Source organism: Perognathus longimembris, chromosome 3 (genome assembly GCF_023159225.1).
Source record: "Perognathus longimembris pacificus isolate PPM17 chromosome 3, ASM2315922v1, whole genome shotgun sequence".
Taxonomy (NCBI): Eukaryota; Metazoa; Chordata; class Mammalia; order Rodentia; family Heteromyidae; genus Perognathus; species Perognathus longimembris.
In genome coordinates this window covers 37761821-37777434 of record NC_063163.1, presented here as the reverse complement: position 1 = coordinate 37777434, position 15614 = coordinate 37761821, and the positions used below count along the sequence as shown (strand labels likewise).

The 15614-nt window shown below is 36.8% G+C and overlaps 1 protein-coding gene across 1 annotated transcript in view; it reads left to right on the top strand.

Moving 5' to 3' along the window:
* The window catches only part of Vwa8 (von Willebrand factor A domain containing 8), a 258527-nt gene that overhangs the window by 76552 nt on the left and 166361 nt on the right, over positions 1 to 15614 (top strand). Inside the window, exons 15-18 of the mRNA XM_048341294.1 lie at positions 5718 to 5886; positions 7658 to 7735; positions 12484 to 12599; positions 15150 to 15256. Coding sequence (XP_048197251.1) covers positions 5718 to 5886; positions 7658 to 7735; positions 12484 to 12599; positions 15150 to 15256 — 470 coding nt within the window. The remainder of the gene's footprint in view (positions 1 to 5717; positions 5887 to 7657; positions 7736 to 12483; positions 12600 to 15149; positions 15257 to 15614) is intronic.

Genomic DNA, 15614 nt, shown 5'->3' with positions numbered 1-15614 from the left:
CAGAAACCTCAGCATCTCTTTTCTTAACAAATTAGACCATATAAATTTTTAACAGATCCTTGAGTTCATACTCAAATCTTTGTGTTTGATTTTTGGAACAAAAAGCCTTAAGGAAATTCTGATTTTTGAAAATAATTCTGAATATATTTTTTCCACTTTCAGGTTTTATTTTTTTGGCAGTTCTGGTGCTTGAACTTAGGGCTTGGGCACTGTCTTTGAGCTTCTCTTTTTGCTCAAGGGTAGCACTCTACCACTTGAGCCACAGAGCCACTTCTAGCTTTTTCTGTTTATGTGGTATTGAGGAATCAATCCCAGGGTTTCATGCATTTTAGGCAAGCACTCTACCACTAAGCCACATTCCCAGCCCCTGAATATTTGTTATCCTTAAGAAACAGTCCTTAAGCCCTGTGCCCATGCAGAGTATAATTACTATTTTATTGTATGGTCTGAATTTGTCTTTTTGATATAGGGAATGTACTTCCTCACACAAATTCAGGCAAAACCAGGTTTAGACTAGCTTTGGGATAAGAGACTAACATTTTCAGTTTTTATCAATTTTTTTCATTTGTTCTTGTTTCAAAAGGTGTTCAAAAAAGGCTCTTACTATATTTACTAGAAGTAGCAATACACATTTATTTACTTAGCATCTGCTTTATTCCAAATATTATATGGCATAAAGATTTTACATGGCATAGAGATATATTAAGGAAGATATCCATTCAGTTTTCTTTATTGCATAGAAGAAAAAAGCCTGTGGCCTGTGTTCAGAATTTGTGATGTCAAGGTTTTGAAATAGAACATTAGTAGAATAGCATAGAAGACCAATCTCAAAGTCCTGATATTCTTCAAAATTGTGATAATTATACTTCATTCTTTCAAGTTTCTTAGTGTATATTCAACAGAAATATGCCATATAATTCTTCAAAGGGCTGGGGTCTATTAAAGTCTTTTAAAAAAAATTAAAAGTTCTATTGAGGTATAATTGGTACGTTGTTAACATATTTAAAGTGTACAGTTTCACAACTCTTGGCATTTCTATATGCCACGAAACCATCACCACAACCAATGAATATAACTATAATCGCTAAGAATCAGATTCCCATAGGATCAGAGAGATCCCTCTCTTCTGCCCCTTCTCATTTTCTTCTATCCCTAGAGATCTTTTGGTCTCTTTGTCTCTCTGTGTGTCTGTCTGTCTCTGTATATGTATGTGTGTGTGTATGTGTATGTGTATATATGTGTATGTATATATATGTGTGTATAAATATGCACTTATGTTTTCTAGTTTTATATAAATGGAATAGGCTCATGCTGAGATGTGAGGATTGTAGTTCAAAGCCAGCCCAGGATGGAAAGTACATGAGACTTTGATTTCCAGTTAACCACCAAAAAGTTTGAAGTGGAGCAATGGCTTAAGTGGTAGAGTGCTAGCCTTGAGTACAAAAGCCCTGACTTTGAGTTCAAGCCCCAGCACAGGCAAAACACAAACAAGACAAAAACCAAAAACCTTATACTTACATCCATAAACATATCCAGTATTTTTATTTTTTTAGTATACTACTTGTTTTCTTTTGGCAGTACTGAACACAAGGCCTCATGCCTGTTACCTATATATACTAGTGCTTGATTCATACTTTTAGCCCTTTTGCTTTTGGTTCTTCAAATAGGGTCTCACTAGTTGCCCCTGTAGCTTATACTATGATCCTCATATTTATGCTTCTGTATAACTGACATGACACATGACAGGAGTTAAGATAGGAACGCAGAACTTTTTTTGAATGGGGTGGCCTTAAAGTGTCCTCTTCCTAAAGAGCTAGGACACAGGCATAAGCAATGTATTGATTTCTATTTAAAAAATCAGTTTAAACTACTTTTTAAAAAAATAATCACTTATTTATTGTCAAAGTGATGTGCAGAGGGATTACAGTTTCATAGGTTAGGCCATGGGTACATTTCTTATACTGTTTGTTACCTCCTCCCTCATTCCCCCCCGCCCCATTGGTTTATACCAAATGGTTTTGCAAGTATTGCTTTTGGAGTCGTTTGTCTTTTTATCCTTTGTCTCCCAATTTTGATATTCCCTTTCACTTCCGTAGTTTTAATGCCAGTATATACAGTATCCAGGGTACTCAGAGGAGATACAGTGATAACGTGGGGACAGTCACAGGAAGGGGCTACAGAGGATCATCAAGAAAAAAAGCTATGGTTTCACACAGCACGTTGAAAGTAATTACAACAGTGACATATCACTCGTTTCCGTAACATGGAGTTCATTTCACTTAGCATCATCTTATGCATTCATAAGGACATTGCTATTGGGCTCTTGTGATCCTCTGCTGTGACTAGCCTAAACCTGTGCAAACTATTCCCTATGAGGGAAACCATAGAGTCCATCTTTCTTTGGGTCTGGCTCACTTCACTTAGTATAATTTTTTTTCAAATTCTTCCATTTCCTTATGAATGGGGCAATGTCATTCTTTCTGATAGAGACATAAAATTCCATCGTGTATATGTACCACATTTTCCTGATCCATTTGTCTACTGATGGGCATCTGGGTTGGTCCCATATTTTAACTATGAGAAATTGTGCTGCGATGAACATTGTTGTGCTGGTGACTTTAGTGTGTTCTTGCTTGTAATCTTTTGGGTAGATGCCCAAAAGTGGGGCTGTTGGGTCATAGGGGAGCTCTATGTTTAGCCTTCTGAGGAATCTTCATACTGCTTTGCAGAGTGGCTGAACCAGTTTACATTCCCACCAACAATGAAGTAGGGTTCCCTTTTGGCCACATCCCCTCCAACAATTGTTATTGTTAGTTTTCTTGATATAGGACATTCTTACTGGGGTGAGATGGAATCTCAATGTTGTTTTGATTTGCATTTCTTTTATGGCCAGTGATACTGAGCACTTTTTCATGTGTCTCTTGGCCATTCTCATTTCCTTATCAGAGAAGGCTCTTTTTAAGTCTTTAGCCTACTTGTTGAGGGGGCTCTTGGTTCTTTGATGTTTTGTGTTGGAGGAATTTAATTTTAAAATACTTTTTCTTCTTTTGAAATAATGCCAATTTATTTGGAGATAAGACATATCTTTTATTTCATTGATTGTTTTGTTGCCATTGTTACATTGCAACGAAATTAAATGTTCATTTAAACTTATCAGCGTTTCTTTGTTTTGTTTCATATTGAAGACAGGATCTTTCTGTGTAGCTCAGTCTAGTCTAAAATTCATGATCCTCCTTGTCTCAGCCTCTTGGGTGCTGGGATTACAGGCATGAGCCACCATACTATTCTTTGTTTCCCATTTTTTAGGCATTACTTCTCTAGCCTTTGAATTATCTACCACTTTGTCAAATCATCCTAAAGTACAGGGTCCATCCTTCCGTCCTCTGCTCTCTTTCAGACCTAGAGAACTTAGCACCAGTAAATGACTTGCATTATAACGTATTTGTTTGTAACAAAACTTTCAGGGACGGGGAACCTGGGGATACAGAGAGGTTCAGGAAAGTCCTTCTCCTCCTGTTATTCAGTGGTTTGATGGCTGTTTTTATTGTCAGCCTACACTTTTCTCTATCCACCAAATCAAATGTCTCAGAAACTTCTACCTTCAGATTTGTGAGAGCCCTTGCTAAAAAGCCTTTGACAATGTATGTCCCAGGCAATGACCTTTACTTTAAATTCAGACCACCTAACTAGCTCCTATTTTAGTTATTCTTCTGGTTCTCCCTTTGTAACACAGCTTTAGCACGTTCTTCCTTCTTTCTTGGTTTAACCATGTAAATTGGACTCCCATGTCTAGCCTATTTGATTTTGACTTTGTTTATTCTCTGATTTTCTCATCAAACCATCTTAAATGAAAAGCTAAACTGCAGCTTTAATTTCATGCAGCCAAACCAGACTTTTGTGCCTCCCACCTTGTTTTTTCCCAACTAGGTGTCAGAAGGATCAAAGATGAACATTTGTGGGTAGGCTGGTGGCAGAGGTAGAGTCATCTGTATATAGCAAACCACTTAGCTGAAGTGGAAAATAATCTGACTCTTAATGCTCCGATTTTACAATTTCCAATGCCCAGTTTCTAGTCTATAACTAGTCAACCACTAGCAGTCCAAGGGACCATGTTATCCTGGATTTTTAGGAACTATCCAAGGTTTTATCCTTCCCTGTTTTTCTAGAACATCTTTTTGGGACAAGTCATTCCCCAGGCCCTATTGGAATATAAACATATCTTTTTATTAACTTTTTTTTTGTGCTAATCCTAGAGCTTGAACTCAGGGCCTTTTGTCCTCAGGGCTAGCGCTCTACCACTTAAGTCCAGCTGCTCTTTGAGCTTTTTGGTGGTTAACTGGAGATAAGAGTCTTGTGGAGTTTCCTTCCCAGGCTGTCATTGAATCATCATCCTAAGATCTCAGACACCTAGTAGCTAGGATTACAGGCATGGGTCACCAGCACCTGGCTATATTTTCTTTTTAAACCTAGAGAAATGAAAGGATCTGGTAGTCCTTGCAAATTCATTGAGATCCTGCAGATGGTGATTTCTAAAATTGCTCTCCCTGGCTTACAAATTAAAATGTGGCCTTTGAAATTACAGATTGTAAAGCCAGGAATTTAGTGGCTCTGCCATTTTTTAAAAATCTGAACTCCTCCATCTGATTCTTTCCACAAATATTCTACCTCCTGGTATTATAGCTACATAATCTCCCTTTTTTTTTCTTTTTTTTTTTGCCAGTCCTGGGACATGTATTAAGGGCCTGAACACTATCCCTGGCTTCTTTTTGCCCAAGGCTAGCACTTTACCACTTGAGCCACAGTGCCAATACAGGCTTTTTCCATTTATGTGGTACTGAGGAATTGTATATGAGGCAAATACTCTACCACTAGGCCATATTCACAGCCCCAGCTACATAATCTCTTAACTGAAGGAAGTTATAGTGTAATATTTAATGATGAGATGCTAATTACATAGCTGTATTTTTGTTTTCTGAAAAATCTAGGCAAGTGTTTAAGTTTTGTCTCTTATTTCCTCTCAGCAAGAGCTGAATTACCATGCAAAAACATATTTCTGCTGGGTTTTCTTTAATAAAATTGATAAAAAAAAAAAAACTGGCAACATCAATCCTATGATTAGATCACAACAAGGAATTTTTAGTCTTTCATCCAAAAACAACTCAAGTTACTTCACTAACCGTGGGAAGTCATCTTTTTCTCTTGTGTGTCCTAGAGTAGCTACATGCTTCCTTAGATTTCCTAGCAGAGATTTTTAAATAGATCATTTTAAAAGTCATAAACTTTCAGCTGGGTGTGGTGACTCATACCTGTAATTCCAGCTACTTATGAGATCTTTCTGTGGTTGATATAGACTTAGCTCCTTGAAAGACAGGGGATTTAAAATAAATAAGTAGAAAGGATCTATGTAACAAATATGAACTAGATGGAATTTCATCCAATTTAAGGAACTCTGGAGAGAATTTATAGCAGACAGAGCAACACATCAAAAGCAGTGATTTAGATAAGAGCTGGAGTTTCATAAGTAGATGATATACAATAATTTTTAGTAGCCAGTAATTACTTCATTTCTCTTAATCTTAGGATCTTAGGATGTTTGACTTTTTCTTGAAACCCCATTGATTGGATAATCATTTTTGCATTATTAATAGAATGATAAGTTCATCATTGCTTAAACTTCTAATGTGAAAAGTTTGTGTTTCCTTTTTTTCTCCTTTTAGATCCATTTTTCCTATCCACCCTTCCTTCAGAATCATCGCTTTGGCAGAACCCCCTATTATTGGAAGCACAACACAGCAGTGGCTGGGACCAGAATTCTTAACCATGTTCTTTTTCCATTATATGAAGCCACTTGTCAGAAGTGAAGAAATCCAAGTGATTAAGGAGATGGTAAGAATTAGGCCAACTCTAGTCTAATATCTATAGCTGTTCTTTTTACCAAGCACCCTACTGCATGCTAGGGTAGGGCTAAACATTTTTGGTATTTTCTTCATATGAGCTATAGATCAGTAGTTTTAAAACTTTAATATTTTTCAAAGTCAGAGATTGGTAAAACGGATCTCATGTCCATAGATGTTGAGTCAGTAGATGGTATATGGCTGTTTGCATTTGGATTAGTTTCTGGGTGATGTATGTTATGCTGGTCTTCAAGGGAGACTTTGAATACCACAGATCTAGGTCACCTCTCCTCTACCTTTTTGTGGGTGTAGTCTTACAATTTCCTTTATACTCAGCCAGAGCTGACTGTTTTTACGTGTGGCCAAATGTATTTTAGTTCCTTAGATTTTGTAGAAAATAGCAAATTGTCACAATCCTGACTCAAGGCTGTAATAAATCTTACAATCACCTGACCAGTCATCTGGTAGCCTCTAGGGTTTCTGGAGAGTAAGTGAGTGTGTGTGTGTGTGTGTGTGTGTGTGTGTGTGTGTGTGTATTCTATTAATTTCAGTGTTTGTAACCAAACATGTTTAGCACTTTAGAAATTCTACAACTGCAATATTTGTTGTAATAGTACTAATCACATTTAAATTAATAAAGAAAGAACAACTGGTTCTCAGTCACATTTCAGTAGCCATCCCTATATAGCTACCTTGTTAGACAACACAAATTAAGAACATTTCCGTTATCATAGAGAGTTCTATTGGATAATGCTGTTCTAGATCACTAGTAATTAATTTTTAATGTAAATACATTCATTCTCTTTGAAATAGCAGACATAGTCTCCCTACATCTTAGCTTTTAGGTCTAGGGTAAATAAATACCATAGTTGTGGTTTCTTCATCTGAAAATGAGGATAATTTGACAACTATTTAAATGAACAAATAAATCCTGAGCAGTAAGTAGTCTTTTGAAATGGTTATGTTTTGCCAGCCCTTATTTAAGCATTTCTCTCTGGTGTTTTTAATTAAAATTGGAAGTATTTGTCACTTGAAAAAAGTTTTATTGAATATTTAATCACATTAAACTTTGTCCGAGTTAAAATCAATGTTCATTATTTGGACAGATCTTTTCAGAGTTCATTGATAGGTTGATCATGGCTCTCAAGTACATATTTTGAAAGTCTTTGAGAAAAATAGGCACCTTGAACATCCATTCTTTACACTAGCATAGCATATGTCATTTAGTAGACATATTTAAATTTTGTACTAAATAAAGGAATTTTATTTCAGTAAGGAAATGCCTAAATAAGAGCTTAAAGAAATACTATGAAGCTAATAAAACAGGAAATTATAACTTTTCCACACTATATGCCATTTTAAAAATTCAGAGTTTCCTTTGTTTTCTATGGGTGAAAAAGTGTCATGGGTTTATTTGCCTGATTTTAAACTTTTATTTATTTTTGTATTTGTGCACTGGTCCTGGTGCATGAACTCAGGGCCTGGGCATTGTCCTTGAGCTTTTGTGGTAAAGGCTAGTGCTTTACTACTTGAGCCACAGCTCTATTTGTTTGTCCGGGTTTTTAATGGAAAGCTGAGGCTTAAGTGTTTACTGATAAATTGGCTTAGCAACTTTATTCATAAGTTAAGTGCGTAATCATTAATCAGAGTCTTTGCAAAAATTTAATTCTGGTATCATTTGCTATGTAGTCTTCATTTCTGGTTGACTGATCAGGTTTCCCAATTTATTATTCCTGTTTTTCCTCAATTCTCTCATAAACTAGGTCCCAAATATACCTCAGGAAGCACTGAATAAATTGTTATCTTTTACACACAAACTCAGAGAGACCCAGGATCCAACGGTAAGTCTGGATTTTCCCACAGTATTTTCTATTGTTGACATGCAGCAGGTTTAAATGCTATTATTTAATTGGTATCTTTATCCTTAATGCTATGCTTTATCCTATGCATATGCTTAACTCTGATTTCATTGATATGAACTTTTCTTCTAGCTCCTTCTGGTTCATGTCATAGAGAAGAACACTTTTAGCTCCAGAGGAATACTTTGGGCACCTGGAGGTTCTGTTCTATTCCCTCTGTCTCATTCACTAAGAAGAGTTATCTATTCCTACTGCTTTAAGTCTCATCTCTAAGTTAATATCTGTGCCTTATCTTCAGCTTCTGACCTCTAACTGCTCTTTTCTGTTTATTCTTTGTGTTTCCTTCCAAAGATGGCAGAGTAGAAATAGCAAGGGCTGTTTTTAACTATGAGTCTCTGTTTTCACTTATAAAATAGGAACATGATTGACCTCAGTCAGAAGCTTGCAGTGATCAAATATGAAGATGTATGTAAAGAATCCCTTTCTCAGTTGTAGCTGCCTAATAAATGTCAGCTTCACTTTCCAACTGGGTGATTTGAAATCACTATAAATTCTGCATGTACAACTAATGTAGCCTTTCCATTTAAATCCATTCAGTTTTCTTATTTAATTTCCTGACATTGTTAGTAACCTATCTACCAAACTACCTAACTTAAAAAGCTTGACATTTTTTTTTGATTCTTTATTTTCCTGATGTTTTCACTTACTCAGAAGGCAAATTTCTCCCATATAGCATCTTGTGGTCATATTTATTCTCTTATCTACTGTCAATACTTGTCCTGGGAACAGACTGCATAATCTTTCTCCGGGGATGATGGTATTTCCTCTTCACTGCCCTCTTTATCACATAGCCTTCACTTAGTTTCTTGGGGCTGTCCTAATGTTGCCATAAATTGGTAGCTAAAAAGGACAGAAATTTCCCTGTTTGAACAATGAAGTTTAGTCATTATCACTGAGCCAAAACCAGAGTATCATCCAACCTGAACTCCCTGGAAAGCTGCAGAGGAGGCTCCTGATGTCTTCAGTGTCATTTTCCAGCATGCCTGGACTTGTGGCCTCTTCATGTCAAAATTGCCTCCAGTTTCCATCACCACCTTCTCTGAGATTGGTTTCAACTCTCCCCCTGCCTTCCTCTTACAGTCACATATAGGACTGCATTTAGTGCTCACCCAGATAATCCAGGATGCTTCCATTATTTCAAAACCTATATCTTAATTTTATCTGCAGAGACAACTTTATGATGTGGCTGTGTGTTTGGGGCGGGGGTAACTTTAAATCTCTCACAGATCTCCTTTTAAGAACTCCCGGGACCTCATCTCACCTTTCCCTCTTGCTTGTTCTGTGTTCTTTGCTTGTGTGTTCCTTGAACACACCAGTGCCTGCTTCACAGCCTTTGCCAACTGGGATTTCCTCTGTCTAGATGCTCTGAGATAGCAGCAGGTTCCTTTTCCCCCCTCTCGAATTTGCTAAGATGGTACCTTTGCAGTAAGGTTTTACTGAAGCATTCTTAATTTTAGTGTGGAATTACCTCCCCACTTCATCCCCATCCCTGGTTTCACATGGCCATTTTTGCACAATAAACTCATTTGTGTGTGTGTGTGTGCGTGTGCGCACACACTAATTGCATAACCATAGTAACCAAGAAAATGTGCTTTACATTCTCAGCCTCTTTTCTGCAACATAAAATTTCAGTTAGAAATTTGATAATATAGTTAAATATGATAGCACATGCCTCTAGTTCTAGCAGAGATGCCCATCTTGGGGGAAAAAAGTTAGAGAAACCCTATTTCAAAAAGCAAGTTGGCAGGGCTGGGAATATGGCGTAGTGGCAAGAGTGCTTGCCTTGTGTACATGAAGCCCTCGGTTCGATTCCTCATTACCACATACATAGAAAAGGCCAGAAGTGGCGCTGTGGCTCAAATGGCAGAGTGCCAGCCTTGAGCAAAAAGAAGCCAGGGATAGTGCCCAGGCCCTGGGTTCAAGCTCCAGGACTGGCAAAAAAAGAAAAAAAAAAAAAAAGCAAGTTGGTTGTGCTTCCCCATTCCTCTAATTCCAGCTACTGGGAAGGTGGAGGGAGGAAGATTATGGTATGTGGCTGGCCACAGGCAAAATTGAAATCTTACTTGAAAATAAATTAAAGCAGAAAGGGCTAAGGGTATGCCCAAGTGACAGAGCACCTGCCTAGCAATTATTATAAATGGTAAGTACATTGGGAACTTTTTAATTAAGCTATACTGGATTTTTAATTGATAATATAAAAGCAGAGATAGCCGAATCCTTAATTTAATGTTTAAATGGGTCAACTTTAGGTCTGATTTTTTTTTTAATGCTGGATACTACTGAAGATCATTTTGGTGCCATCAACTTAAAGAACCTCTGTTCTTCAAATTCGTAAGAAATACTCTCACTGATCACTAGGATAAAATGTAAAGCTTGAATTCAGGGTTATGCTTACAGTGTTGCATTCTAGAAGGTTACCTTAGGGTTTATCAGGATTCTTGTTATGAGGACTCTGCAATTTGGAGTCACTCATCAAACATTTTTCATGAGTAAAATGAAAATTTCTTATCATCCTAGCTATTAAATATGGGAAATTCAGAGTTATCCCTAATCTCGGGTGTTTTGGATCACCCATCTGGATCTTACCCTCAATTCCTCCTTTGTTCTCACCTAGTCCATCATCAAGTTCTGTAAGACATTTTCTGTCTCTTTTCTCTCCATTCTTGTGGCCATACTCTTATTTTTTCTTTTTCTAGGCAGATGAATTAAGTAGCCTTTTGTTTTATGTCTTAGTTTGCTATGCTTCACCTAATTTACATACATCTACTGATTTAAGTTAGAAATGAGGCTCAAATCTGATTTGAAAACTGTACTAACTGCTTTGCACACAGCAATGCATTGTTGCCTTTAGGAAGATGCCAAATGCCTCACCTCAAACTGTCATTCTCAGGTCTTGCTTGGTTGAGAGCAAACCTTCCAGCAGTGCCACGTACTGGAAGTGGGCTCGTGCCCCTACATTCTCTTTGAACTCTGTTCCTTTGCTTTCATGCCTTGGTTCATAGTGTTTTCTTCTGCCCACTTGAACATTTTAAGCCACTGTAGCAAATGTTAACTGTTCCAGTTATTTTAGCATTAAATTATATGCTACTTTGAAAGATAATTTATGGTTTCCTGTATTTAAATATTGTCTCTATGTCGAGAATGCAAATTTATTACAAACAAGAATGGACCAACTGTTTGCATGAATTCTTTGAAACTTTAAATTGTGTTTTTTAAAACAACAACAACAAAAACCCAAAAAGCATAGATGAGAGTCATGTGCCTAATCCAGCACCCAGGGAATTGTTTAAGTCATGTTGTAGCTAAAATATCCTATGAACCAGTAGTCTATGAAATTGTGAGATTTGTGAGGAAGGAAAAATCCATTGTTGTTGTTTTTTTTTTTCCTTTAGAACATACAGAGAGGACCTGAAGCAAAACTTTGAGATAAACAAATATGTGAGGTATCTTTGGCATTTTCTCCTCATCCATTTTCTTAATTTTATAATCTCCAGTTCCAAAAGTGCTCAGGGCCACTTTACTGCCTTTGTCACCCACCCTCTATGACATTTCAACTTGGTCTGCTGCATTCTCTCTCCGCCCCCCCCCCCCCCCCCATTCCCTTCCAGTAGCTTCAAAAGTACTTCTCTCCTTTGTTGTTTTCAGTTGGGGATTAGGCCAGTAACTCATCTGATTCATTCAAGTTGTGTTAGTGTGTCATCCCTTTCCTCTGCTTGATTTTAAAGTGGCTGAATGTTTTAATAATCTGCCCACTTGTTGAGTGCTATATCTTTTTGACCTGTGCTAAGTGCTATAGAATTAGAATAACTTTTTAATTCTCAGAACAACTTCAAAGATCAGGTCATTGTTATAGCCATTTCGAAGATAAGAAAATAGAGGAGGAAACTGAGGCTTGGAAAGGTTAAGTAAACTTTCAAGGTTACATAGCTAACAAATAACCCAGCTTGAATAACTTTAAAGCCTATAAATACAATGGCTGTTAGAACCACTAGATAATGTTATTCCCTGGGAGAATTTAGAGCTGCAGTCAGCACATATTTGCTGAGCACTCCCCATGTCCTGGACTCTTATGTTAGCAACTCTGAATTTGAGGAAGTGCCAAGAAAACAAGATGAAATTATTCTATAAGTATAGGGAGGGATTCCAAATAGAAAATTATAGACTCAAATGACAAACTTCTTGAGACCCAGTTAGCACCTAAATTGCCCATAACTCCTCTTCTGTATTTCAGAAACCACTGGTTTGCATAAAGCTTGAAGCATTTCCAAAATGTGTTAAAAAGCCAGCTATCTGTAAGCAGAAACTACACAGAATAGTCATTTGTACATAAGGATTATTCAAAGGATAGGTATTAACCTGTATCATAGAACACCCTTCCCCTATCCAACCTCCCCACCCCAATATGCACTTAATAGAATTTAAATGCTTTAATTGACTTTAGTTGATAATTTAATTGATAAATAATCTATAATTATTTTATAAACTGTCTTCAGGGATATCTTAAGTGTAAATTGATTTCTATTTCTTTTTATTTGTGATTTCATTAACAACAGGTATTTAAATTTGGCTTTGTCTCTCAGGAGTAATGAATTTTGCCATGGTACCCATCTAAAGGGAGTTTTAACAAGTTGAAGCAAGTCTCTTAACAGGCTGTCTTTGCCTTTTGATAGGCACAATCTTTAGCAGCATCTCTTTCTACCCGGCAACTGTTGCGGATTGCTCGCAGGCTGTCACAGTATCCTAATGAAAACCTTCACAGTGCGGTTACGAAAGCCTGTCTTTCCAGGTAACCCTGTTCTCCTTTCCCAATGAGCTCAAGTCTCTGGTCTTTGCCCAAATGGTTTATAAGTTTCATTCATAGTCTATGTTCACCAGTCTGCAAAAAGTACTGGCCTGAACATAAAGCTACTTCAGCCTGGCCCTCAGTTATCAGGATTTAACTACAGGTAATACATTATCTTATTTAGGCATAAAGACTTTTCTTCTTTTTTTTTTTAATTTTTTTATTTTTTGGCCCGTCCTGGGCCTTGAACTCAGGGCCTGAGCACTGTCCCTGGCTTCTTTTTGCTCAAGGCTAGCACTCTGTCACGTGAGCCACAGCGCCACTTCTGGCCGTTTTCTGTATATGTGGTGCTGGGGAATTGAACCCAGGGCCTCATGTATACAAGGCAAGCACTCTTGCCACTAGGCCATATCCCCAGCCCCAGGCATAAAGACTTTTAAGGCTAGAGGTATAGCAGGCAATTTTTCTTGTAGTTAAATTTAATTCCTTGTGCTACTTGTTTTCCTCCACAAATAGAGCAAATTATGTTTATAAATAGCATAGACCATAAGTTATATTAAATATCCCAATACTGTTTATAAATTTAAAAATTAAAACCAGTGTAAATTAGGTAATACATTACACAATTTAAATAACACTACCTGAGATGCACAGTGCCAGTCTTTCATTTTCTCTGTCATACTTTTGTATAGTTTCATCTTGAAACAGGGTCTTGATTTGTACCCCAAGTTGGCTCAAACTCAAAATCCTCCTACCTCAGATTTTGGCATCAGAGGAGTAAGCCACCATACTTAGCCTTCTCAGTCTTACTATTAATACCCCTCCTCCCATGTTTGCTAGTTTTAGAGGGCAATGAAGGAGGAATTGAATATAGGTCAGTGTGAAGATACATGAATAGGCAGTATAGATTTCAAGGACATGTGGCAAGATCCACCAATTCTAAGCCAGTCCAGGTGCTTTGACAGGAAGTGGAGATGCAGCTACAGGACCTGTGGGAGAGTACTGAGAGCAGGTTAAGCTTAGCATCAGGAAAAGGGTTCAAGAACCAGGACAAAAGCCCAGTGACTGCATCTGCTAGATAAGTGAGGACATGTTTTTGAATAAGTCGATGAGATAAGCATTGTGTGTGGTGGTATTTGCCTATAAGACAGCACTCAAGAAGATGAGGCAGATTTGTGAGTTCAAGGCCAGCCTGGGCTACATAGTACACTCTGCCTCAGAAAATGAAAAATAAGACAAAAGAACTGTGAAGAAAAGTAACTGTGAGCAACAGATTAAGTGTGACTCCATACAGAGAAGATAAGCTACAGACCTAGAATTATAGGACCAGATGAGGCATTAAATAAGAGATGCTGCCAGATATATATTGCTTTGAATATTACAGGAACAGGAAATATTACCCCACAGTTCTTTACACTGTCAACTATTTGCCTTCTGGCTCACATCAGCCTCTCCACTATTAGAGTTTATATTCAAGCCTCTTAGAATCATCACAGAACATTTATAGCTGTGTAAATTGAACTTAAAAGTGAGATGTTCTTAGTATATTTATTTGGAATGCTAGTACATAATTGTGGTTAGTTTATAGTAGTGTAGTACAGGTAATCATGGATTAACGATGATTAGTGTGCACTCACTAAGAAAGAATAGTAAATAGTAGATGTAACTTTCTTGTGGGGGTGGAAAAACATTTCCTATTCCAAACTCATGATGCTTGCAGTCTGTTTGCAGTTTCATCTTCCTTCTGCCACTCCCAAAATTGTCCTTTTGACAACATATGCATAGAATAGATATGGAGATTTTTTTAATGGAAGGAAGAACCCAAGTTGTATAATCTTTCATTAATTTTTATTAAAAGAAAAGTAAATTTGTGATTAAATTTGTGATTGCCAATTTAGATAAGATTTGAATATTGCTGTTTTATCTACTTAAAAATTTTAACAAACCAGTTATACAATAAAAAAGATTTATCAGGGGGCTGGGGATATGGCCTAGTGGCAAGAGTGCTTGTCTCGTATACATGAGGCCCTGGGTTCGATTCCCCAGCACCACATATACAGAAAACGGCCAGAAGTGGCGCTGTGGCTCAAGTGGCAGAGTCCTAGCCTTGAGCAAAAAGAAGCCAGGGACAGTGCTCAGGCCCTGAGTCCAAGGCCCAGGACTGGCCAAAAAAAAAAAAGAAAAAAAAAGATTTATCAGCTATATTAAATTTACTATAAAGGAAATTGTTTTTCGTCTTATTCTGTTTTACATAATTGTTTTTTGTCTTACTCTGTTTTACATAAACTAATATTGCTAATTACAGATGAGCTTTTATTATTTATTAAAGAGATTCCACAAATATAATTCACTCATTCTGTAAGTTTATATTTATTCTAAAATTTCATATGCTTTGGATTTCACAGACCTAAGCTGATTTTATTAACCAATTGTAGTAAAGTTCTGTGTGTATATTAAAAGACATTCTGTGTATATATAAAATATATTCTGTACATGTAAAAACCACAGAAAAATTAAGCTTTATCATCTTCCTTTTTTTCCTCCCTTTACTAGGTTCTTACCCAGCCTTGCTAGGTCAGCATTGGAGAAAAGTCTGGCAGATGCTGCAATAGAAATAAATACTGATGATAATCTGGAGCCAGAACCCACAGATTACAAATGTAAGTATTTGCTTTCATTCTTTCTTAAGTAAAATAACAATTATCAAAACATTTGATGGTATTTTTCATTTTAATTCCAATAGAAATGTTTTTGTTTTCTATTTTGTTTTATGTGTTGAGTTGAAGAAATGTGTGTTTTTAAGTAGTTACTTTATTTCTGTAAATTCTAGAACAGTTCTGCTCAATCACAAGAGTCACAAATGATAGTGATATAGTAACAGCTTTAAAAATTCCTCCTGTAGATCAAATTGTCAAAATATTTTTTCCAAATTTATTTTACTGTAGAATATGGAGTCTAGGATCTAGTTCATTTGCTGTTCATACAGCATCTCTATCTTGAGGGCCACAGTGTCCTATA